The sequence below is a fragment of the Arvicanthis niloticus genome, chromosome 18, assembly GCF_011762505.2.
Source record: "Arvicanthis niloticus isolate mArvNil1 chromosome 18, mArvNil1.pat.X, whole genome shotgun sequence".
Lineage (NCBI taxonomy): Eukaryota > Metazoa > Chordata > Mammalia > Rodentia > Muridae > Arvicanthis > Arvicanthis niloticus.
Window position 1 is genome coordinate 34,981,996 of NC_047675.1, and position 25,075 is coordinate 35,007,070.

Sequence of the window (25,075 nt, forward strand, 5' to 3'; positions counted from 1 at the left end):
GGGTGGGGCTGAGGGCAGGCATCTGAGGAGAAGGAAGAGTGGCAGAGAGCAAGCTAAGATGTATTACCTGCAGAAAAGCTGGCAGTGGGGTCCAGTTCTCTGAGGAGCTCAGAGGTTTGGGCACACTTAGAATGGCTGTGACTGGGCCATTGTTTGGCCCTCTCTCCACCCTGTGCCTTGATGCACCTGCTAGAAGGGAAAGCCTTTCCAGATCTTCACCCAGCACTGTTGAGTGACTGATGAGCTAGACTCACTGGACACTGTGACTCTGACCCTTCCACACAACCCAGGAACCAAATATGACTTTGGAAACCAAGGCAAGCACTGAAGGGGCCCTGCCTTTGTCCCCTCTCCTCACTGAGCAGGACTCGTCCAAGAGCTGTTAGCATGATTACATTTCCAGCCCTCTAGGAAGAAGCTTAGAGTGTAAGGCTCTGGACACTGGTAGGAACAGAAGGAAGAAGAGACATAGGCTTGGAAATAGTGCTGTCTGGAAACTGATGGGAGTCCCACTGGTAGGACACACAGTGAAGTGGCTTCTCCATCAACCTTGGTGCAGGCACATGCACACATAGACCCCACTAGGTTTCCTAGATCTCCCCTTTGCCTCCCGGGGATTTGTTGCCTATTAAATCTCACAGGCCAACTCTCTCCTCACTCCCCAGGATAGGCTGAGCATAGTAGAGATGGGGCAAGAACATGTAGATAAAAGTCACTCCTTAAACACACATGGGGCGGGAGCATGTGGATAAAAGTCCCTCCTTAAACACACATGGGGCAGGAGTTCTGGGTTCGAGGCCAGATTAAGATGCAGAGGAGCATGTGAGGTTGATGGTTATATTTCGGGGAGAGTTAATTGATGGAAGGTGAAGGCAGACAAAGAACCGCTGCTTACTGCCTTCTTGAATCCCAATCAGGAATTATGATTAAAGTCACAGCGAGACAACAGAGGGCTGATGAATTGGTGTCTTTTTTTTTTCCCTCCCCTTTTTTTGCCGTCATTCACACTTGATTGACTTCAACCTTTCAAGTGCAAAAGTCTCTCTTTTCCATTATTATTCATAGCCATCTGAGTTTTTCTAATTAAAGTGTATGAAAACAATTACTGATCCGTCGTACTGAGTCTGTTGGAGGGGATGTCTGCCTTACTGTAACGCTTAGAAAAAGCCCACGGTTTTCTATAATGATGCACGGCTGAGGTGAGAGATAATTTTATTCTTTTTTACTCTGTGGGGCTTTTTTTTTTTATTTCTCATGATTCATTTTTCATAATTCCAAAAGATCCCCAAAAAGGACTGATCCTGCAGCTACAACTGAGAAAAAAGGTGTGGGGGGGTCTTTTTATTTTTCTTCTCTTTCTCCCTCTCTTACCCCCAACCTCGTGCTCTCCCCTGACTGAAGACTATAAATTAATCGGTGACCTTTCACTTCTTGGATCCCCGCTGGACTCCCCAACCACACTGGTCAGAAATGCTTTTTATTAAAAAGAAAATAGAACGAGTTTGGCAATCCCCACTTCGTTCTGGACAATTCAGCAGCTAGCTAGCTCCCGAGGCAGCTGTCGCAGGCTCTGTGTGCGGTAGTGCAGCTGTCTGGGGGCGGGCACATGCCTTTCCCATTCACCTGCCACACACCTGCTCTGCCTAGCACTAGCACGGCGGCCCTTCTCCTTGAGACCCTTCTCTGTAGCGCCTGTTGCTTAAATTTTGTGCCCATTGGCTTCCGGACCTGGAAAAAAAAAAAAAAAAAAAAGACCCATTTCGAGCACCTAAATACAAACTCTTCTTTTTAGTTAGTGGCCACAGTTGTTCTGGGTTTCCCCTACTTGTTGAGCCTGTTGTTAGCGACGCCAGCGGTTGGCAGCAGCTATTTGAAAAAGGCTAGGACCTCACAATGTCTAAAACATTTTTAAAATATTAAGTTTGAACAAAATGCGAAGCGAAATTAGTCCTGTAGTATAGGTTCGTCTGATTGGTCCAGCAGGGTCTCCAGGTGGGGCTGGGCACTGTGCCACCACCCGTTACTCCTCCAGCAGTTATCAAACTAAAGACAGTTTCTAATTCATCTGGAATTGTTATCAATGCCAAATTTTCCTGCCTCGTGGCAGGCAAAGAGAGATTGCTGCCCCCCACCTTCCCCACACACACCCCTTTAGTTTCCAGAATGTCACACATGTACACAATGAGACATGATCATGTCTATGCCCCCATTTTGTCCTCTAACAAACCTACGTCTTAGTTAACATGACCCCACCCAGATGAAGTAGGCGATCTGTAGGTCCCACTGCAGACTGAGGAGCTATGGACAGTGGGCACTTGCCGGGGAAGGGAGAATTGTTTGATTTTTTTTTTTTTTTTAAGGATGTGGTCACTGGTGAACTGGACTTGCAGGTCAGTGAAGGCGTTGCTCTTTAGAGAGAAAGCCCTTGCCCTTCACCCTGGGTACTGAAGGCTGCCTTTGCCTGTCACTGTCACACACACACAGGAGAGCCTGTGATAGAGACTAGCTTCTGGCCACACAGCAGGGAGGCAGAGAGGGAAGTCTGAGGATCTGACCTAAAATGTAGCTACTTAGATCTCAGTGCTAATTATGGACATGCTCAGTTAGGGGCTAACGGCCCAGTCTCAGGGTCGGGGGGGGGGGGGGGGGCTGTTGGTGAACGCTGTGCAGAATTAGCTGGATTGCTGGGATGCCAGGCACATGCTCCCTCTGATGCTGTGCGCCTCCTGCAAAAAAAAAAAAAAAAAAAAAAAAAAAAGGCTCTAGATGAAACCCTGACTTAACGTGAGTTACAAAAACTGCTTGTTTGTGCTTGATATCGGCTTGTCAAGGGTTACACAATGTTGTTTCTTGGAAAACCTGCCAGTGTGTGCATGTCCTTAGCCTCTCTTTGTTCTCCTCTCTGCCTCTTCCCCTTTCCTTCACTCCGACTCCCCTCCTCTCCTCGCCTGAATACATTTTGAAAACAGTGCTACAATGCTCCCTGCTTCAAGATTACCACGTACTTTACTAGGTATGATTTAATTAGGGCCTTATTATGTTTGCGGCGGCTTAAGGTGGGCCTTTCAACTTATCTACCTAATTGGTTGCACGAGAAGTTTCACAGCCCATGACAAAACATTGTCAGTGATCAAAGTCAAAATTCTGCATAAAAGAAAAATATTAATAATAAGATTATTCTTCAAGTGTGCACTGCTAATTATGTCCAGAATGTAACCGTAGAAACACTTTTGACTGATGTGAGCTTTGTCTGATAAACATGAATCTTCACTGAGCTATGCAAAGTGACACCTCCAGCTTCTCCACTGGGGAAGGCTAAATTTTGCTTATTAAATACTTTTGAAGCCTTTCGTATTTTGTGTCTGTCTCCTCCACGACTTGACTCTTGTTGTCTCTCTGCCGCTGTCTCCTCAGGTGACCGCTCCTGAGATGGTGATGCCCAGCAGCATGTTCCTCCCGGCCGCTGTTCCCGACCGAGATGGGAACGCCACTATGGAAGAGCCGGGAAAGCAGCCTGGTCAGTGTCACCAACCTTAATTCCTCCAGACCAAAACAAGATGAATTCTTGGTCAAACTTTTCATGAGGCACAAGGGCTGAGGGATTCTTTATAATATATCCTGAGTGAATGGAACTAATAAGTTTCATCACCAAAGCCTGTGGCCTTTAGTTCTTAGGCAGTACCTTGCAGTCAGTTTGCTCACACACATCCCCGTGGCGCACTCAGCCAACCACTAGGTTGCTAGAGCCTTGCCATTCAAAGGGGTTAAGATCTTAGTTGTCTCTCTTGCTACCTCTGCATAGAACTCTTGGAATCTTCTGGAATCACCTTGTTTAGACATAAAATTTCTAAGGACCATTGTCACAGACATTTTTTGCTGAGGTTATGGAATGGCTTTTAGGCCTCCGGGTTAAGTTGGTTCTTAGCTCTCCCGAGACTTTAACACACTCTTACAGACATCTAAGGCCCACACTACTAGTGCCCAGCCTTCTTCCTTGTGATGTGTCCACATTAGAAGTAAGCGGTATGACCTGGAAAAAGCCAGGGAATTTATGAATATAATCAACATTTTTTTTTTAAGTAAATGCAGTTTGATTTATTAACTTTCCTGCTGGCATGAGCAGAGACCTGGGTTCAAGAAACAATGATGTAAAAGCAAAGCTCTGGGGGAGTTACATTAAACACGAAACTAAATGCTTTTCAGAATCCCGAAATGTAGAACTTCCTCTCTCTCAACTTAGGATAACATTAGTGCAGATGTCCCTGACGACAGATCTGATGGTTATAGATTTTTATAACCACAAAGGTGAGCATAAAGGGTACTATTTATTAAGATCAGTAACCTTCAGACTACCTTTGAGAAACTGAGGCTTCAGAGTTAAATACTTCTTCCTAGCCATCTTGTTTATATGCGTATTCTGCTGGCCCTGTGGAGAGACTCTGGCACGTGGTTGGATGTTTCCTGTATTCATAAAGCTGGGCTAGATAACTGGCTCTGGGTGCCACCCTGGAAACAAAGCCTTCTTTGTCTTTGGGCTTGATGTGTTTGGTTTTTTTTGTTTTTTGTTTTTTTTAACAGAAACTTCAGAGGACCTGGGAAAGAACATCATGCCACCTGCGAGCATGGAGCACAGTGGGGATCTCAAGCCCTCTTCTGCTGACCCCAGTTGTGTGAGAGAAGACTCGGGCTTCCTCTGCTGGAAGAAGGGCTGCAACCAGGTCTTCAAAACCTCCGCCACTCTGCAGACCCATTTCAACGAGGTGCATGCCAAGAGGCCCCAGCTTCCCGTGTCAGACCGCCACGTGTATAAATACCGCTGCAACCAGTGCAGCCTGGCTTTCAAGACCATTGAAAAGCTGCAGCTCCACTCTCAGTACCACGTGATCAGAGCCGCCACCATGTGCTGCCTCTGTCAGCGCAGTTTCCGGACTTTCCAGGCTCTGAAAAAACACCTCGAAACGAGTCACCTGGAGTTGAGCGAGGCTGACATCCAACAGCTTTATGGGGGACTACTAGCCAACGGGGACCTCTTGGCAATGGGAGACCCCACCCTGGCAGAAGACCATACCATCATTGTTGAGGAAGACAAGGAGGAAGAGAGCGACCTAGAAGATAAGCAGAGCCCGACAGGCAGCGACTCTGGGTCAGTACAGGAGGATTCAGGCTCGGAGCCAAAGCGAGCTCTCCCTTTCCGGAAAGGGCCCAACTTCACTATGGAGAAGTTTCTGGATCCTTCCCGCCCTTACAAGTGTACCGTCTGCAAGGAATCCTTCACTCAAAAGAACATCCTGCTGGTGCACTACAACTCTGTGTCGCACCTGCACAAGTTAAAGAGAGCCCTTCAGGAATCGGCCACCGGCCAGCCGGAGCCCACCAGCAGCCCCGACAACAAGCCGTTTAAGTGTAACACTTGCAATGTGGCGTACAGCCAGAGTTCCACACTGGAGATCCACATGAGGTCTGTGCTGCACCAGACCAAGGCCCGGGCAGCCAAGCTGGAAGCTGCAAGTGGGAGCAGCAACGGAACTGGCGCCAGCGGCGGGATGTCCCTCAGCTCCTCTACCCCAAGTCCCGTGGGCAGCAGCGGCGCTAACAACACCTTTACCACTGCCAATCCAAGCAGTGCCGCTATGGCTCCCGGTGTAAATGCGCTGAGCCAGGTGCCCCCTGAGAGCGTGGTGATACCTCCGCTGGGGAATCCCATCAGTGCCAACATCGCTTCCCCTTCAGAGCCCAAAGAGGCCAACCGGAAGAAGTTAGCGGATATGATTGCATCCAGGCAGCAGCAGCAGCAGCAGCAGCAACAACAGCAGCAGCAGCAGCAGCAGCAAGCCCAGACACTCGCCCAGGCCCAGGCTCAAGTTCAGGCGCACCTGCAGCAGGAGTTGCAGCAGCAGGCCGCCTTGATACAGTCTCAGCTGTTCAACCCCACGCTCCTTCCTCACTTTCCCATGACCACAGAGACCTTGCTCCAACTGCAGCAGCAACAGCATCTGCTCTTTCCCTTTTATATCCCCAGCGCAGAGTTCCAGCTCAACCCTGAGGTGAACCTGCCAGTAACCAGCGGGGCACTGACGCTGACAGGGTCAGGCCCGGGCCTGCTGGAAGATCTGAAGGCTCAGGTCCAGATCCCACAGCAGAGCCACCAGCAGATACTGCAGCAGCAGCAACAACAACAGCAGAGTCAGCTCTCTCTTTCCCAGAGCCACTCAGCCCTCCTTCAGCCAAGCCAGCACCCGGAGAAGAAAAACAAAGTGGTCATCAAAGAAAAGGATAAGGAAAGCCAGAGAGAGAAGGAGGGGCCAGAGGGGGCAGAGGGTAACACGGGACCAAAGGAATCACTGCCAGATGCCTTGAAGGCCAAAGAGAAGAAAGAGTTGGCACCAGGGGGTGGTTCTGAGGGCTCCATGCTTCCTCCACGTATCGCTTCAGATGCCAGGGGGAACGCCACCAAGGCCTTGCTGGAGAACTTTGGCTTTGAGCTGGTCATTCAGTACAATGAGAACAAGCAGAAGGCACAGAAGAAGAACGGGAAGACGGAGCAAGGCAGCGGCGGCGGCGAAAGCCTGGAGAAGCTGGAGTGCGACTCGTGCGGCAAGCTCTTCTCCAACATCTTGATTTTAAAGAGCCATCAAGAGCACGTGCATCAGAACTACTTCCCCTTCAAACAGCTGGAGAGGTTTGCCAAGCAATACAGAGAGCACTACGATAAACTGTACCCCCTGAGGCCCCAGACCCCGGAGCCACCCCCACCCCCTCCACCACCTCCCCCGCCTCCGCTTCCTGCGGCACCCCCCCAGCCAGCTTCCACGCCTGCCATCCCCGCATCAGCTCCGCCCATCACGTCGCCTACCATCGCCCCCGCCCAGCCCTCCGTGCCTCTCACCCAGCTCTCCATGCCAATGGAGCTGCCCATCTTCTCGCCACTGATGATGCAGACGATGCCGCTGCAGACTCTGCCAGCTCAGCTGCCCCCTCAGCTCGGCCCCGTGGAGCCGCTGCCTGCCGACCTGGCCCAGCTGTACCAACACCAGCTCAACCCCACCCTGCTCCAGCAACAGAACAAGAGGCCTCGCACCAGGATCACGGACGACCAGCTCCGAGTGCTTCGGCAGTACTTCGACATTAACAACTCACCCAGTGAGGAGCAGATCAAAGAGATGGCAGACAAGTCGGGCCTGCCCCAGAAAGTGATCAAGCACTGGTTCAGAAACACTCTGTTCAAGGAGCGGCAACGGAACAAGGACTCCCCGTACAACTTCAGCAACCCTCCCATCACCAGTCTGGAGGAACTCAAGATCGACTCCCGGCCCCCTTCCCCAGAACCCCAGAAGCAGGAGTACTGGGGAAGCAAGCGGTCCTCGAGAACAAGGTTTACCGACTACCAGCTCCGAGTCCTGCAGGACTTCTTTGACGCCAACGCCTATCCAAAGGACGATGAATTCGAGCAGCTTTCTAACTTACTGAACCTTCCAACCCGTGTCATAGTGGTGTGGTTTCAAAACGCCCGGCAAAAGGCCAGGAAGAATTACGAGAATCAGGGAGAGGGCAAAGATGGAGAGCGGCGTGAGCTTACCAACGATAGGTACATTCGAACAAGCAACTTGAATTACCAGTGCAAAAAGTGCAGCCTCGTGTTTCAGCGCATCTTTGACCTCATCAAACACCAGAAGAAGTTGTGCTACAAGGACGAGGATGAGGAGGGGCAGGATGACAGCCAAAACGAGGACTCCATGGATGCCATGGAGATCCTCACCCCTACCAGCTCCTCTTGCAGCACCCCTATGCCCTCACAGGCTTACAGCACCCCAGCACCGTCGGCCAGTACCGCACCCTCCGCCTTCTTGCAGCTCACAACGGAGACTGACGAACTAGCCACTTTCAACTCGAAAGCAGAGGCCAGCGATGAGAAGCCAAAGCAGGCCGACCCTCCCAGTGTTCAGCCAAACCAAACCCAAGAGAAGCAAGGACAGCCAAAGCCAGAGGTGCCGCAGCAAGAGCCTCCGGAGCAGAAGACAAACGCGCCCCAGCCCAAGCTCCCACCGCTGGCTGCCCCTTCCTTACCGCAGCCTCCTCCGCAAGCGCCCCCTCCGCAGTGCCCCCTCCCCCAGTCAAGCCCCAGTCCCTCTCAGCTCTCCCATCTGCCCCTCAAGCCCCTCCACACGTCAACCCCTCAACAGCTGGCAAACCTACCTCCTCAGCTAATCCCCTACCAGTGTGACCAGTGCAAGCTGGCCTTCCCGTCCTTCGAACACTGGCAGGAGCACCAGCAGCTTCACTTCCTGAGCGCCCAGAACCAGTTCATCCACCCCCAGTTTTTGGACAGGTCGTTGGATATGCCTTTCATGTTGTTTGATCCCAGTAACCCACTCCTGGCCAGTCAGCTGCTCTCGGGCGCCATCCCTCAGATCCCTGCGAGCTCAGCCACTTCCCCTTCAACGCCCACCTCCACCATGAACACGCTCAAGAGGAAGCTGGAGGAAAAGGCCAGCGCGAGCCCCGGTGAGAACGACAGCGGGACGGGAGGAGAAGAGCCTCAGAGAGACAAGCGTTTGAGAACGACCATTACCCCGGAGCAGCTGGAAATTCTCTACCAGAAGTACCTGCTGGACTCCAACCCGACTCGAAAGATGCTGGATCACATCGCGCACGAGGTGGGCTTGAAGAAGCGCGTGGTACAGGTGTGGTTTCAGAACACCCGAGCTCGGGAAAGGAAAGGTCAGTTCCGGGCTGTGGGCCCAGCGCAGGCCCACAGGAGATGCCCTTTTTGCAGAGCACTCTTCAAGGCCAAGACAGCCCTCGAGGCTCATATCCGGTCTCGGCATTGGCACGAAGCCAAGAGAGCCGGCTACAACCTGACTCTGTCTGCCATGCTCTTAGACTGTGATGGGGGACTCCAGATGAAGGGAGACATTTTTGACGGAACTAGCTTTTCCCACCTACCCCCGAGCAGTAGTGATGGTCAGGGCGTGCCCCTCTCGCCTGTGAGCAAAACCATGGAGCTGTCCCCCAGAACTCTTCTCAGCCCATCCTCCATCAAGGTGGAAGGGATCGAAGACTTTGAAAGCCCCTCCATGTCCTCGGTTAACCTGAACTTTGACCAAACTAAGCTGGACAACGATGACTGTTCCTCCGTCAACACTGCAATCACAGACACCACAACGGGGGATGAGGGGAATGCCGACAACGACAGCGCAACAGGAATAGCGACTGAAACCAAATCTTCTGCACCGAACGAGGGGTTGACCAAAGCAGCCATGATGGCGATGTCCGAGTATGAAGACCGGTTGTCGTCTGGTCTGGTCAGCCCAGCCCCGAGCTTCTATAGCAAGGAATATGACAACGAAGGTACAGTGGACTACAGCGAAACCTCAAGCCTGGCAGACCCCTGCTCCCCAAGTCCCGGGGCAAGCGGGTCAGCCGGTAAATCTGGTGACAGCGGGGATCGACCTGGGCAGAAACGTTTTCGCACTCAAATGACCAATCTGCAGCTGAAGGTCCTCAAGTCATGCTTTAATGACTACAGGACACCCACCATGCTAGAGTGTGAGGTCCTGGGCAATGACATTGGACTGCCAAAGAGAGTTGTTCAGGTCTGGTTCCAGAATGCCCGGGCAAAAGAAAAGAAGTCTAAGTTAAGCATGGCCAAGCATTTTGGTATAAACCAAACGAGTTACGAGGGACCCAAAACAGAGTGCACTTTGTGTGGCATCAAGTACAGCGCAAGGCTGTCTGTACGTGACCATATCTTTTCCCAACAGCATATCTCCAAAGTTAAGGACACCATCGGGAGCCAGCTGGACAAGGAGAAAGAATATTTTGACCCAGCCACTGTACGCCAGTTGATGGCCCAGCAGGAGCTGGACCGGATTAAGAAGGCTAATGAGGTCCTTGGACTAGCAGCTCAACAGCAAGGGATGTTTGACAACGCCCCTCTTCAGGCTCTTAACCTTCCTACCACGTATCCAGCGCTCCAGGGCATTCCTCCTGTGTTGCTCCCCGGTCTCAACAGCCCCTCTTTGCCAGGCTTTACCCCATCCAACACAGGTGGGTCCTGTCCCAGGTAATGGCTTTCAGAGTTCAGCAGAAGTTCAGTTTTTTAAATGTGGTTAACCAACACTCTTGAGTGGTAGGCATGTAGGAAGCTAGCCTCTTTGGTCACCTCACAAAGCAACAAGATTGCAGGTCCCCTGCAGCCAGGTATCCCCCGTGCTAGCACATACCTGGATTCCTTGGACGCCGCTGTGCAGGGGTGCAAGTACCTACTTCTAAGCATGTCCTGAAGTCACTTTCATGGTGTCTGTTATTAAGAATCACCTGACATATGAATTTCCAGGAAATGTCAAATCTCGTGGTCATGTGATCCCACCTATGAATGTAATTGGTACACATGGAAGACAATGGGATTTCCCAGCTAAGTCTGTATTGGACCCCACAGCCGCCGGCTGGCTAGAGAGAACTGAAAGCAACCGTTTGCCCTCACGCCTGCAGTTCCGCCCACCGTTTTGAGAGCAGGAAGCCGCTCTTGTGATGTTACGTGCTCTGGGGCTTCCTCCACCAGTTCTCTTCTATTCAGAAGAGTGATAGTTTCTACGGAGAATTTCCGTTTGAATTCACTGATCTTGTAGTGGGTAGTGTAGTTTTTAGTTTGGGCGTGAACACATCGACTCTTTCAGACAAGTGACTAACGTGCACTCTAGGGATCCCCAGCCACCCTTCCGTTCCCCATTCCCAGCCTTGGGCATCTGGAATCACACATGTTTGCTGCTTGTATGGTCTCTCTTAAAGCTAGGGACTCCTACAGTTCTCCCGACAGACGCTTCCTGCTTCTCACTGTCTTCACCCATCTCTCTGGGATCCAGCTGTCCTCCTCAAACTGGGCCATCTTCTCCAGCATCCTGTAAGGGTTAGGCACACACTAGCAAGTCCCGTCTACAAAGGTCTGTGGTAACCAGTCATACTGGCCCCCTCACAGTGCAGCCTTGTATCTCCAAACCCTAACACTAACCCTAACAGTAACCCTAACCCTCCAGGGCTTGAAGCTTCTGTTGCCTCTCAGAGTGATCCTAGTTTAATTAACAGTCATCTTTGGTGCAGTGTTCAACAGAATAGGAGCTACTGCCTTCAGGCTGTTTCTTACCAAAGGGACAAGGAAAGAAAGCATTGAGACAAAGGTACGTGGCAAAGACTGAAGCCAGCAGAACAAACCAAGGAAAGTGGTCAGACATTCGAATTATCCTTGCAGCCCAGGACCCTGGCGGGAAGGCCCAGCATATTATGATATGAGACTGGAGACCAGCAAGATGGCTCATTGGGTAAAAGCACTTGTCATACAAACCCAATGACCTGATTTCGATCCCCAGAACCCACATAAAAACGCCAACGCACTGGCACACATCTGTAATCCCAGGGTTCTAGATGAGAAGCTGAAGCAGGAGATTGACCCAGAAGCTTTTGGGCCAGCTACACCTGGGTGTAGCTGGGCAGACCTCAGAGAGACCCTGCCTCAACAGTGCAGAAGGCGAGAACTGATTTCCAAAAGATGTCCTTTGGCCTTCAGATACCTACTATAGCACATGAACCCCCTCCTCCCACACACAAACAAATAATAATAATAAAGTTATTAAAAGCAGAGTCAGTGTGTGCTGTATCCCCTCAGAGTCATCTGCGACCCAGAGAGGTCAAGATTATTCAGTAAAGTAGGGTAGGAGCCAGATATCCCAGCCAGGCCTCCAGGCTCCGTATGTTCTTCCACAACACGAGCCAGTCAGTCAGAAGGTATATGTGCTGTCCAGGTTCTGACTGCTTAGGGTGGACTAGGGATAGAAAACTGGGCTCTTCGTCACCAGGGCAGCCAGATATGCCCCAGTTACCATCACCTCAACTACTGCAGCTTATAGAATCACAGGAGCAAGCATGGGAGGAAAGGAACTTGTGTTTATCAAGCAGTTACTATACGCCAGGCCTGATGCTAAGCTCTTTCCACATGGCCATTTCATGCCTGCAATCTTGTTCTGTAGAGGCCGAGGTTCTAAGAAGTTTCCCAGTGAACCAAAGGTCACACATGTGATGTGTGTTAGCTATAACCCACACGAGGTCAGTCTGACTCCACAGTAACTGAGTTTCAGGAGGGGATGAAGAACCTGGCCCAGTTCTGATTTTACAGATCAGAAAGCCAACATCACAGCCACAATGTGAGGGTGCCCTGAGCTGCTCTGTTGAGCTCGGCCAGTGCTGAGCTTGGTAAATAGCAGGGGTTCCGTAGTGTTCCTTAGCGACCGAATCACTTGGTCTTCCACCAGGCGAACACACACAGTCTCAGTCTAAGGTCTTCTGATCCGAATCTTTCTCTTGAAAGCATGAAGCTGTGGGCAAAGCTGCAGACATTCTAGACAGGCCCACTGCCTCCTGGCATATAGAAAGTCATGCCCTAAACTCAGCTTTTAATTCCAACTCGGCCAGTTTTGCCAACAAGCCTTTGCACTTTTCTCAGTAGCCAGTCACATCTTAACTAGTTCCGGTCCCTCGGGTACATGACATAAATAGGATGCACTGCCTCCAGTGGCTCTCCTGGGACTGGCAACATGCTGCAATGATGCTGTTTGTTCTCTTTACTCTGGAGCTTTTGATACACTGTATCATTCAAGCTGACAGTCTTCATCCAACTCTGGGCTGCAGGGTATTGTAGTTTTGCCCCACCCCAACCCCTTACCCTGTGAGAACAGTGTCATACCAGGCAAGCTCTACTTCAGCCCTCTGGGAGAAGATGGGGAGGTGTTCCAAAGTCTGAATCTTCTGGCGCCCATCTCTTTTCGTCACCTTCCATTATCCAGTGAGCTCTGCTCCTCCCCACACACCTGTGTCATCACGGCTTGGCGTTCCATCCATCTGCGGCAGTACTGGCTTAGTTAGGGTTTCCGTTGCTGAGAAGAGACACCGTGACCGAGGCAACTGTTATAAGGGACAACATTTAATTGGGGCTGGCTTAACAGGTTTAGGGGTTCAGTCCATTATCATCATGGCAGGAAGCTTGGCAGCATCCAGACAGACAGGATGCTGGAGAAGGAGCCAAGAGTTCTACATCTTGATCCAAATGCAGTCAGAAGATCAGCATCTTCAGGCAGCTAGAAAGAAGCTTTCAAAGCCCACCCCCCACAGTGATGCACTTCCTCCAATAAGGCCACACCTGCTCTCTAACAAGGCCACTCCTTCTACTGGTACCACTCCCTGGGCCAAGCGTATTCAAACCACCACAGAAACTCGGTCCCATGACTCTGTGACCTAGTTCTTGCGGGACTCAGCTGTGAAAATAAGAGGTTCTTGGGCCCTGGGGTGGGTAAACTTTTTGCGTGTAGTGATAGATGAGGGCTGAGCAAGGAAGATAGGACTATACTTTGTATGGTCTCAGCACTACAGTCCATGGTCACCGGGAAGCAAAACTTAAAGAGAAGCAGCTAGGATAGGCTCTGATACCCCGAGGGTTCAGATCTGAGGGTGTCATCACCCTAAGTGTCTGCGACCCCATAGGCCCCATTATGGTTGTGCATTGTTGGCACAGAGGCTAGAGGAGGTGGTCTTACTCCACAGACTTACTCCTGCACATCAGCAGACCCAAGGCACTGGAGCAATTTTCCCTGAATGAGTTGTTCTCTTTCTTCCCAGACTCTTCCTCTACCTTCTCATTCATCTCTCTCCGCTGTACTGAAGCGTCCCCTCAGCCATAGTGGTCAGGATGGTGACATGTGTAGAAGCTGTTGTGTGTCTTTATACGGCCTTGGGGCCCATCTAGGATTCTGGCTTAGGCGTTCTCCTGTGGCCATGCTCGTTCCGTAGCATTTCGATGATGGCTTTGGTTACGTGAGTCCCAGTTGCTAGAAGCTGATCTGTGCAGGGCAAAAGCGAATGGTATCTGGAATTAACAGCAAGGAAAGGGTAAGCTAGTGAGTGTTGATACTGGGCAGGGAGATGCTGTAAGGTTTTTTAAGTGGAGACGGATAGAAGCTGACCCAGGTCTGTGTCTTGATTAAAAAATACTAGTCCAGCTAACCCTGAGCATGGCAGAGTACATCTGTTGACAAAACTGGCTTTTGAGAGGACCCTTTGGGTTTAAATATCTGTGACCATGCCAAAGGCACGGGCGCAACACTTGAGTTTGTGATTCACCCACTCCTAGACTGACCTGTGATTTCTCTTTCTGTCTCCATTCCTTTTAGCTTTAACGTCCCCTAAACCGAACCTGATGGGTCTGCCCAGCACAACGGTACCTTCCCCCGGCCTCCCCACATCTGGATTACCAAATAAACCGTCCTCAGCCTCGCTGAGTTCCCCGACCCCAGCACAAGCCACCATGGCAATGGCCCCTCAGCAACCCCCACAACCCCAGCAGCCGCAGCCACAGGTGCAGCAGCCTCCGCCGCCGCCAGCAGCCCAGCAGATACCCACACCGCAGCTTCCCCTGCAACAGCAACGTAAGGACAAAGATGGTGAGAAAGGAAAGGAGAAGGAAAAGGCACACAAAGGGAAAGGGGAACCCCTACCTGTCCCCAAGAAGGAGAAAGGAGAGGCCCCTACAGCGGCTACAGCGACCATCTCAGCCCCACTGCCAACCATGGAGTACGCAGTGGACCCTGCTCAGCTGCAGGCCCTGCAGGCGGCTTTGACTTCAGACCCCACAGCATTACTCACGAGCCCGTTCCTTCCTTACTTCGTACCGGGCTTTTCTCCTTATTATGCCCCCCAGATCCCTGGCGCCCTGCAGAGTGGGTACCTGCAGCCAATGTATGGCATGGAAGGCCTGTTCCCCTACAGCCCTGCCCTATCGCAGGCCCTGATGGGGTTGTCTCCAGGCTCACTACTGCAGCAGTACCAGCAATACCAGCAGAGTCTGCAGGAGGCGATTCAGCAGCAGCAGCAGCAGCAGCAGCAGCAGCAGCAGCAGCAGCGGCAACTACAGCAACAACAGCAGCAGCAGCAGCAACAACAAAAAGTGCAGCAGCAGCAGCAGCAGCAGCAGCCCAAAGCAAGCCAAACCCCAGTCCCCCAGGGGCCTGCTTCCCCAGACAAAGACCCTGCCAAAGAATCCCCCAAACCAGAAGAGCAGAAAAACGTCCCCCGTGAGGTGTCCCCCCTCCTGCCGAAACCCCCAGAAGAGCCAGAAGCAGAAAGCAAAAGTGCAAGTGCGGACTCCCTCTGTGACCCCTTCATTGTTCCAAAGGTGCAGTACAAGTTGGTCTGCCGCAAGTGCCAGGCGGGCTTCGGCGACGAGGAGGCGGCGAGGAGCCACCTGAAGTCCCTCTGCTTCTTCGGCCAGTCTGTGGTGAACCTGCAAGAGATGGTGCTTCATGTCCCCACCGGCAGCGGTGGCGGAGGCGGTGGCGGCGGCAGCGGCGGCGGTGGCGGCTCGTACCACTGCCTGGCGTGCGAGAGCGCGCTCTGCGGGGAGGAAGCGCTGAGTCAGCATCTCGAGTCGGCCTTGCACAAACACAGAACAATCACGAGAGCAGCAAGAAACGCCAAAGAGCACCCTAGTTTATTACCTCACTCTGCCTGCTTCCCCGATCCTAGCACCGCATCTACCTCGCAGTCTGCCGCTCACTCAAACGACAGCCCCCCTCCCCCGTCGGCCGCCCCGTCCTCGTCCGCTTCCCCCCACGCCTCCAGGAAGTCTTGGCCGCCAGTGGGCTCCCGGGCTTCGGCCGCGAAGCCCCCTTCTTTTCCTCCTCTCTCCTCATCTTCAACGGTTACCTCAAGTTCATGCAGCACCTCAGGGGTTCAGCCCTCGATGCCAACAGACGACTATTCGGAGGAGTCTGACACGGATCTCAGCCAAAAGTCCGACGGACCGGCGAGCCCGGTGGAGGGTCCCAAAGACCCCAGCTGCCCCAAGGACAGTGGTCTGACCAGTGTAGGAACGGACACCTTCAGATTGTAAGCTTTGAAGATGAACATTACAAATGAATTTAAATAAAAAAAGATTAATAACAAACCAATTTCAAAACTAGACTAACTGCAATTCCAAAGCTTCTAACAAAAAAAAAAAAAAAAAAACAAAAACAAAAACACAAAAAAAATCAAAAACAAAAACAAAAAAAAAAGAAAAAAAAAGGAAAAAGCGTGGGTTGTTTTCCCATATACCTATCTATGCCGGTGATTTTACATTCTTGTCTTTTTTTTTTTTTCTTTTAATATTAAAAAAAAGAAAACACAAACCCTAACCCTGTTAAATTGTGTCCTTTTAAAGGTACTATCGGTCTGGGAAACTGAAGTCCGCAGGGCCTGCCTATTGTTGTTGGAGCTTAAACCCCTTGTATATTTGCCCCTTTTGAGAACTGCCCCACCTTGATAGCACAGAGGAGCCCGGCATGCACTGTATGGGAAAGCACTCCACCGTGTTGCGGTTTTAAATTTCTTGCTATCTTAGCATTCAGATACCAATGGCTTGCTAAAAGAAAAAGAAGAAATGTAATGTCTTTTTATTCTCAGGTCAATCGGTCACACTTCGTTGTTTTCAGAATCATTGTTTTATATTTTTTTTCTTTTGTTCCAGAAAAAGATTTTTTTGTTTTGTTTTGTTAATTTAAAAAAAAAATGGGCAGAAAGTATTCAAGAGAAACAATGTGAACTGCTTTAGCTTTCTGGGGATTTTTAAGAATAGCTTTTCTGCTGAAGCCAATTTCAAGGGGAAAAGTTAAGCACTCCCACTTTCAGAAGAAAAAAAAAACCCACACACAAAGAGTGTTGAGGACTTGTAGCTTAAAATAAAAAAGACAAGTTTTTAAAACTGACTTTCTGTATTTATGGTAGGTATGACCATTTTTGGTGTTGAGTAGATTGCTTCATCGGGAATGAGCTGAAGCAGTATGGTAGACTTAAACCCTTTGTACATTTAGCTTTGTGTGGTCCAGCGACAGCTCCTCATTTGATATTGTCTTGTTCATCCCTAGTGGATAGATTGCAATCTGTTGCTTCACCCAGCTTCTCTTCCCTTTGTCCCTTAATTCAACTTCGTCTCTATTCCTCCCTCCCCGACCCCCCCCCCCCACTCTCATCCTCTAATTCCTCACTTAAAGTGGCCACCTTTATTATTTCTTGGAGGATGGCTGCAGAATTGTTATAAACCTAAAGAAAGGATTTCAGAGGAGTCTAGGGATCATCAGGATTCTCACAGATTATTTTTGTTGGGGAGTTGAGACTTTTGGAAGACACTGAATTCTAATTACCTGTATCTGGTAGCCCTAAGCATTTATTTTTTAATTTATCCCTACTCTTCTTCTGTGTGTGCATCTCTCTCTCTCTCTCTCTCTCTCTCTCTCTCTCTCTCTCTCTCTCTCTCTCTCTCCTTGGTCTGTGGACACTTCAGATATTCTTGAACTAAAACATTTGTTTCAATTTGTGTAATTGGGGCTGTGTGCTTTTTCTAAGACGTTTTTGGCTATTAATTTGGTTTTGTTTTTTTTGTGTGTGTGTGTGTTTGTGTCTTTACTTTCCTCTCTCAGAAAAAAAAAAAAAAGAAATTTCATGCTTTAAAAAAAAATCCAAAGATACACCCTTTCACTGCTGATGCAGATAAAAAAGGAAAGGGTTCTAGTTACTTGAGAATTTGTTTCTGATTTAAACAAACAAGACTTAGTTTAATAAAAGGAAGAGTAACACAAAACAGTTCCCAGGTTGTTGTGTGCTTCTTCTGCAAGCAGTTGTTAATGATAATTCCAGATACCAAAAGACACTTTTTTTTTCTTTTTTAACTTCAAAGTTTTGTCCTTCTGTTAGGCAGTCTGAGCGGCGAGTGATCCAGAGTGCAGCCAACAAAACAGATAGCAATTACGGAGAGCAAAGAGGAAGTGTGTGCGGGAAGCACTTGTGTGTATGTCAATGTGCATAGTCCTGTGACAACACGATTCAACACACACCCCTTGTCATCTTAGAAAAACGGTCTGAACTTTGAAAGGAAAACTTCCTGCTGCTAAAACAATACGTTTTGGAGACAAATAGTTGCTGTGCTGCCTCTCTTTCCTACCAAACACCAACAGACACAATCTCCCATGCCCCCAGAGTGTGAAGTCCTCCTCCCTCCCTCTCTTCCTTATGTTTCAAAGGGAACTTTGAAGACTGTGAATCCAGGTTGGCCACCTTCTGGGCTTCTCCCCCAGGGTTGAAGCCATTCATCAACTTTGCAAAAGACTGGAGCATTCCAAGATCTGAAAATTTTCATTTTTCTTTCTTTCTTTCTTGCTTTCTTTCTTTCTTTTTTTTCTTTCTTTCTTTTTTTTTTTTTTTAGCCGGGACTATTTTTATGAATTTGTTTTTAGTTAAAGAGTAGACCCTGAACTGTTGTACATATTTCTAAGTAGGCTGATGCACAGTGCAAATTCCTTTTTAATTTTTTAAAAGTAGAAATACTAAAAATACCATCCTAACTATTCATATCAGTATCCAGTTGTAGCATAAGGTGTCAAAAACAAGTACACAAAAACACTTACTGTTTTAAATATTTCCTTTTAACAAGAATTCTTGTATTTCTCCCTGTGTTTTGAGATGAACACTTTTAAATTTTAAAGTTGTACAGTTTTTTTTGTTTTCCATTATTTTATCTTGTTTGTAACTCTATGAAATATATATATATATTTTTTGCCATTTAACTGTTGTATGTTACTGTGTCTGTATCTATAGAAGAAAAAAAAAGTTTGTTTTTGGTTCTCTGTGTGATACCAATTAACAATTTAACACTAGCTTTACCTGTCAAATTCTGCTAGGTCTTCTCTGAAAACTGTTGTTTAAAAATGATATTGCTTGGTAATAGTGCAATTTCTACCCTCCCCACCCCCAACCTCAAGTTTCTTTGTGACTCTGCCAGTCCTTCCCCAATGGTTTTGTTCTATTTGGAGCTACAATCATCCTCCCTCTGTGAGGCAGTGACTGTCAGTGTTTCACTGTGCCATGCCTTGACCTGTGAGTGTGTTTTGGCAACAACAAAGTATGGTTGAGTAGAATGGCTTCTACTCATCAGTATTCCTCAGAGGAGGTGTGGGATTGTGCCAACCCGGAAGTGGGCTAATGAAACGCGTTCCCCTACAGCCACATCACCCACCCACCCGGAAGTGGGTTAAAGAACGCGTTCCTCTGCAGCTACACCACTCACCTACATACATGTTCATCAAAGAAGAAATTTTCAGCACTAACCCAGAAACAGCGAAGCAGTCAGTGGTGGTGAAAACCTGGAGGCAGACAAGAGGCCATGATCTGTAGCAAGGCATGCATTTATTACAGTGCTCGGTTGTTTAGACTGATCTCACGTGGAGAGTTTGTATTCCTCCTGTCTGCTGTTGGAGTGAGTTGTTGAGTAGTAGACTATCTCAACTCACTTTTAAAATTAGTTCGTAACTTCTATTGGCACTTCTTTTTTTTTTTTTTTTTTTTTAATTTTAAGTTATTGGATGAATTCTGCCCCCTTAGTTCCTTCATGATGTGGCTCAGTGCTAAACACTATTTGGCACACAGCACCAAGATACCTGTCAGAATTGGAGTTATTTCAGGCATCCATTCTTTATCCCTCCCCTAAAGAAACTTAAGGAATACACATACACTCTTAATGCATCTAGAAAGTTTTTTTTTTTTAATTAAAAGCTATTTAAAAAGATGAATGTGGCCAAAGTTTTACACAATTGAAAGTAAAGTAAAACAAGCGGCACGTGTTGAACCCTGAGTTTATCAGGCATGGCAGGAAGTTGCAGGAGAGAGGCAGTGACCCAAGCCAGTGCACTTGACGTTCATGGACATATATTTTTTTTAAATAATAAATTAAATTAAAACATTTTAAATAGAAGCATAAAACTGAGTTGGTTGTTTGTTGGCGCTGAGATACTGCCCACTGTGAAACAAAGCTTTGACTAGTTTTTCGTTTTGTTTGTTTACTTTCTTCAGGGGGGAGGGGGGCAAGTTTGAGTAGGAAAGAAAGCATAATGAACGTGACCCTGAGGTAAAGAGGTATATGAACAGCCTTTGCAATGTACAAAAAAAAAAAAAAAAAAAAAAAACAACATAAAAAACACACACACAAAAAAAAACAAAAACAAAAAAAAAACAAAAAAACAAAAAAAAAATAGAGCAAGTGAAACCAAAAATGATGTTCTTGGTGTTTTTCTATAATGTAGTCTTGTTAGCTTTTTTGTTACTGTAACAATGCTGATCTCGAACTGTACCAAAATACATGGAGACTAACAGAACCACAAGGGACTCTCAAACTGAAAAAGAAATTTGTCACAAAAAAAAAAAAAACTTTGTTGTCATAGTTAAGTTGATTGTAGATGGTAATTGAATATACTCCTTTGAAAATATTTCATCAAGTATGTTTCCTGCTCATTGTGATACATTAAAAAAAATATGAGCAAAAGTCCTTGTCTGTTACCAGATTTCTGTGCATGTATGGGAGCATACACGAAAGAGGTGCCCACAGCTGGGGAGCTGTAAATTCCATCTGTCTCATAAGGCTGTGTGTGCCAGAGCTCCGTATCCCAAGGTGCATAAGGAGGTCCGTGAGCCACAAATACTCTTTGGTATTTTTTATCCTGGTGTGTGTTTAGGGCAGAAGACTCGCTCAATGAACTGCCCAGGGTAAGCCTGATGCTTTGGAGAGATCCTGAACCAGAGAGACCCAGTAGTTAGCTTAGGTTTTACTTAAACATTCCTATGGAAATCTGAGATTCCTGCCGAAAACCTCAAGCAAAGAAATTTTGCCGATGGTCAGGAGAGAGGTAGGTTCAATTTTTTTCTCAAGTGGGAATTGGATCAGGTGTTTATGACTGGAAGGAAGCAAATTAAGTGACCCAACAGCCTACTTGTCCTAGGAAAGGGCTTGCTTCAGCTTCTAGTAAGAGGATTTGAGGCAGCAGTACTCAGACGTAGCAGCATCAGCTATTCCTCCACGCAAGGGACCAAGACATGACAAAAGCCCCCCATGGAAACCTTCCATTTTACAGTAGAATGCTTGAGATTCATTAATGAGGAACATATCCATGATAGAGCCCAAAGGCCTTTAATTCATCTCTAATTTATTAGCCATGGCTAATAAATAATTTAGAGAATTCTAGCCGCTAGATTTGGGTGCTATTGCAAGCTGGCTATGCCCTTGCAGGGCTGCAGAATCAGCCCTTGGCCAACAGGAACCTTTTCTTGCATGGTGTTAAGCTAAGGAACCCTCTGTTGTTGGCTCAGACAGCTACTGTCTTTCTTCCCCCTCACCCCCCACCATGGTTCATGCATTCAAGAGGCAGCAGTGACCCTATTAACTCAAAATCTCAGTCTGCAGTTTCACAAGCATTACTTGGCCTCAGAGAAGAAAGCTGTGTCTATGGGCCAGGGCTCCAAGCTCTGTGACAAATAAGTACTGTCACTGTCCCTGATGAAATCCAGCTCTGTCCCCAGGCATTGGACTCTTTGGTGTTGCTGAAGAAAGCAGATGGCTGCACAGCTGTGTCACTCCTGTCTCCTCAACCCATGAGAACCATGCAGTACAATGAAAGCTGCTGAGAGCCAAGGCCGTCTCTGCCGCTCCACGCTACAGCTGGGGAGCTTGAGTTGTTTTAAAGTCTGTTTTGCATAGACTACAAATTCTTCCACACGTAAAACTTTACTCAGAAAATTGGGGGAGTTGGATTAGAAACCATAAAAACCAGAAGTGCATTCTCTCTCTCTCTCTCTCTCTCTCTCTCTCTCTCTCTCTCTCTCTCTCTCTCTCTCCCCCTCCCTCCCTCCCTCCCTCCCTCCCTCCCTCTTTTCCTCTTCCCCTTCCCTCTCTTTCCTCTCTCTGGAAAGCTCCCACCCCCATCCCTAAAGGCATTCTAGCTTCAGGATCAAGCTCATGTGTATATTAATTTCCTTGGAACTGATAGCCTCCTCCCCCCACCTCTGACCCCACAGAAAATGAGGAATGACAATATCTTAAAATGAGTGGTATGTATTGGTCTATTAGCTATTTCTAATTTGCTTTAGGGGAAAAAAATGTCCATACTCACTGCAGACTAATGAGTCACTTTGAGCAGGTTTAGAATTTAGGTGACAGGAGATGAGCCGACGTAGAAGTCTGTGACCACTGCTCTGCAGTCCACATGCTCACTTGACCTCCACAGGGTTGTTGGACAGGAACACACACACAACGTGCACAGAAACTAGTGTTCTTGGGGCTGTGAAGCAGAGGCCAAGCTCCACTGTTCTTTGCTTCAAGCTACATGTGCATGTGTAAAGATTTTCTTTTAATTCTTAAAAACTATCACCATACCTAGTTGGATTTCTGAGATGGGAGTCTCAACTATATAACCCTGACTTGTCTGTAACTTGCTATATAAACCAGGCTGGCCTGGCTAGCCTTGGACTCAGGAATCTGCTTGCCTCTGCCTCCCAGTTGCTGGGATTTAAACAGCATATCTTAAAGATTTTTTTTAGCCAGTAAGGTTGGTTTCCTCTGAATCTTTTAGAGTTTTAATTACAGGTAGACAAAAATAAATTTGGGGTTAACCCTTCCTGACTATGGCTATTTAACCTAACTCTTGAGTCTTATATTAATCTGTGATTGAAAGCTTTCCAATGAACCTTGTTACTCTTGGGTCAAGATCCTTTGGCCCGAGAAGCAACGAGTGTGAGCCCTGCTTTGGTGGCTGCTCTCAGGCTCCGGCACCTCATCCTTCCTGCTCTTCTCACTCTCGAAACTACTGTCCCTGCATACTTTCTGTAACCTTCTTATTTGTATGGCATTACAAAAATATTTTGTAAGATTACAACCTTTGGGTTTTTGGGGTGTAGGGATTAAACCTCAAACATCCACAGGCAAGCACCTTTAAGCCGCCAGACTACAAAGCCATTCTCAAAATACATACTTCTCTTATTCCTCAAATGACCTATGAGCTAGGCAAAGTGGGTGACATAATTCTGGACAGGTAAGGAGTAAGGGCCAACTAACTGTGTCAACCTTTGGTGTGACTTTTCCCCCCCAATACACTCAGGAAGGGTTAGTAGAGCATGAGTTCAAGTGAGGTGCTTTGGGTCAAATTCTAGTTTCGCCATATTGACCATAATTTATTTATCCCTTCTGTAAAATGGGGATAAATAAAAGTACCTGCCTCATAGAGTTGTCATGACAACACTGCCCGGTACATTGCACATGCTCAACGTGGATCTGCTTCAACTGTTCAGCCAACACGGATTTGCTTCTTTCTGTAGTCCAAGTGGGACCACAGTTCTCTTAACTCTTGCTTTTCTTCCCAGAGGGTTTGGGAACAGCAAGAGACTAGTAAGTCCCATCAAGACTCTTCTCTATGTGTAGTTCTGATTTTTTCCCCTGCCTGTACCTATGTCAGATGATATCTAGAGCTTCTGTTCATGAAATCTTCAGTAGCAGCTTATGGGTTTCACTGGTTACTGACCAACCTCTAGTGATGACTTTGTCATGATGGAGGGATGGCTTTGGTATACCAGAATAGAGTTCTGTTTGCTTCATTATACCTCGGAGGGTCCAGCAACTATTTGGAATCGGGTCTGTTGTACAAGCTCAGAGCTCCAGAATTGGAAAGGAGGCTTTAAGAATGAGTAGGTTATAGGCTTGAGAAGTTGAAAAGGGGGACACACTAAGGAGTAAACAGCTCATTACATCTAACATGGGGAAATGTGCGACGGTCCTAGCTAGCTGCAGAATAAACATGGAAGAATAGGTTTGAACAGTGTTTATAGGCTAGCCTTTGATCTTAACGATGGCCTCTTTAGGAGCACAAGGTCCTATCAATGGCTATAGATGTTGTATCTGTTTTTAACAGAGACAATGATGAACTTGGCAATAAAGTTGCCGACATAGGTATGAGGCTAGGAAAGGGTAAACTGAATGATGATTTCCCTATTTCTCTGCGGATAACGATCCCTAAACGCAGCCTTGTCGTCCTTCTCGTATCTGATTTCAAGCTCTAAGCTTGAAACTGAGCAGCTATGAAAGCATGACTCGGATTCAGCCTAGTTTTGTTTTCTCTTAGAACTCTAAAACCGCTGCTCTTCTATGGCCTTGTGTGCAGTAGCTGGGCTGATAAGATCCTTCCTTGTTCCTTAGTTCTCACTGCTGCAGAACTGTCCCACTCACCGCTGGTCTTGTCACATCTTGGTTTCATCATGAAGCACCCTCAGATAGTTTTAGACATGGTTTGTTGATGTCTTAGAGCTGTAGAATTTGATTTTTTTAAAAAATCAAAATTGGCAAAATTATCAGTGTTTTTTCTCCTCCACCCCCTACCTCACCCCAGGGATGCCCAGTTACTTTAGAATTAGTTCTCTGAGGTTAACTCCTAGTCTACTGAGAGTCTAGGTTTATCCTATCTGTTTAGCTGGTTTGAGCTTTTAGGGTTTTGTTTGCTGTGTACTTTATTTTTGAACAGTTTATGAGTCTATATCTGCAGGTCCACCTACCTCTTCTCTAATCTGGAATTAATCCTAACCAGGGTATTTTTCATCTCAGACACTAAACTTTTCATTGCTGGAAGCTTAATTTGTATTTCATTGAACTTTTGAATGCAAACATATATATATATGTATGTTTGTTATATATGTTATATATGTATATAACATACATATATACATATATATATATGTATGATATATATATAAAACATATATATATATATATATATATATATATATATATATATATAAAACACTACTAAGCGTGGCATGATTGTGCTTGTATGTCTTGTAGCTGGGGCCAGAGGATCATTTGAGGGCAGTCTGGACTATTATGTGAGACTCTACCTCAAACAACAACAACCCCAAGTTAACAAAACCAAAAAGTATCTGCTTCCCTGTTACCCTCTGTCAAGTTATCTGCCTAAATCCCAGTTTGCTTGATTACCCTTGTTAACTATGAGCTCTGCTCTCCTGTCTGTCTGCATGCTCCACTAATCTTTGGTTAGGTGCCAGACATCGTACATTTTCTGTCATTGGGAACTGGGTATTTGTATTCTCACTTAACTTCTTCTGGGATGTGCTATGTCACTTGGACCCCTGAAGGTTACATTCTGCAGAGTAGAGCCAGGGCACTCAGTAGTCT

The 25,075-nt window shown here is 47.5% G+C and overlaps 1 protein-coding gene across 4 annotated transcripts in view; it reads left to right on the forward strand.

Annotated features, from left to right (window-relative positions):
- The window catches only part of Zfhx3 (zinc finger homeobox 3), a 255,867-nt gene extending 235,478 nt beyond the window's left edge, over positions 1-20,389 (forward strand). For all 4 annotated transcript variants that reach the window (XM_076915849.1, XM_076915847.1, XM_034522631.2 and 1 more), the window contains 3 exons: positions 3,415-3,517; positions 4,579-10,047; positions 14,214-20,389. In XM_076915849.1, coding sequence (XP_076771964.1) covers positions 3,415-3,517; positions 4,579-10,047; positions 14,214-15,931 — 7,290 coding nt within the window. In that variant the 3' untranslated portion in view covers positions 15,932-20,389. The remainder of the gene's footprint in view (positions 1-3,414; positions 3,518-4,578; positions 10,048-14,213) is intronic.
- The last annotated feature ends 4,686 nt before the right edge of the window (positions 20,390-25,075 follow it).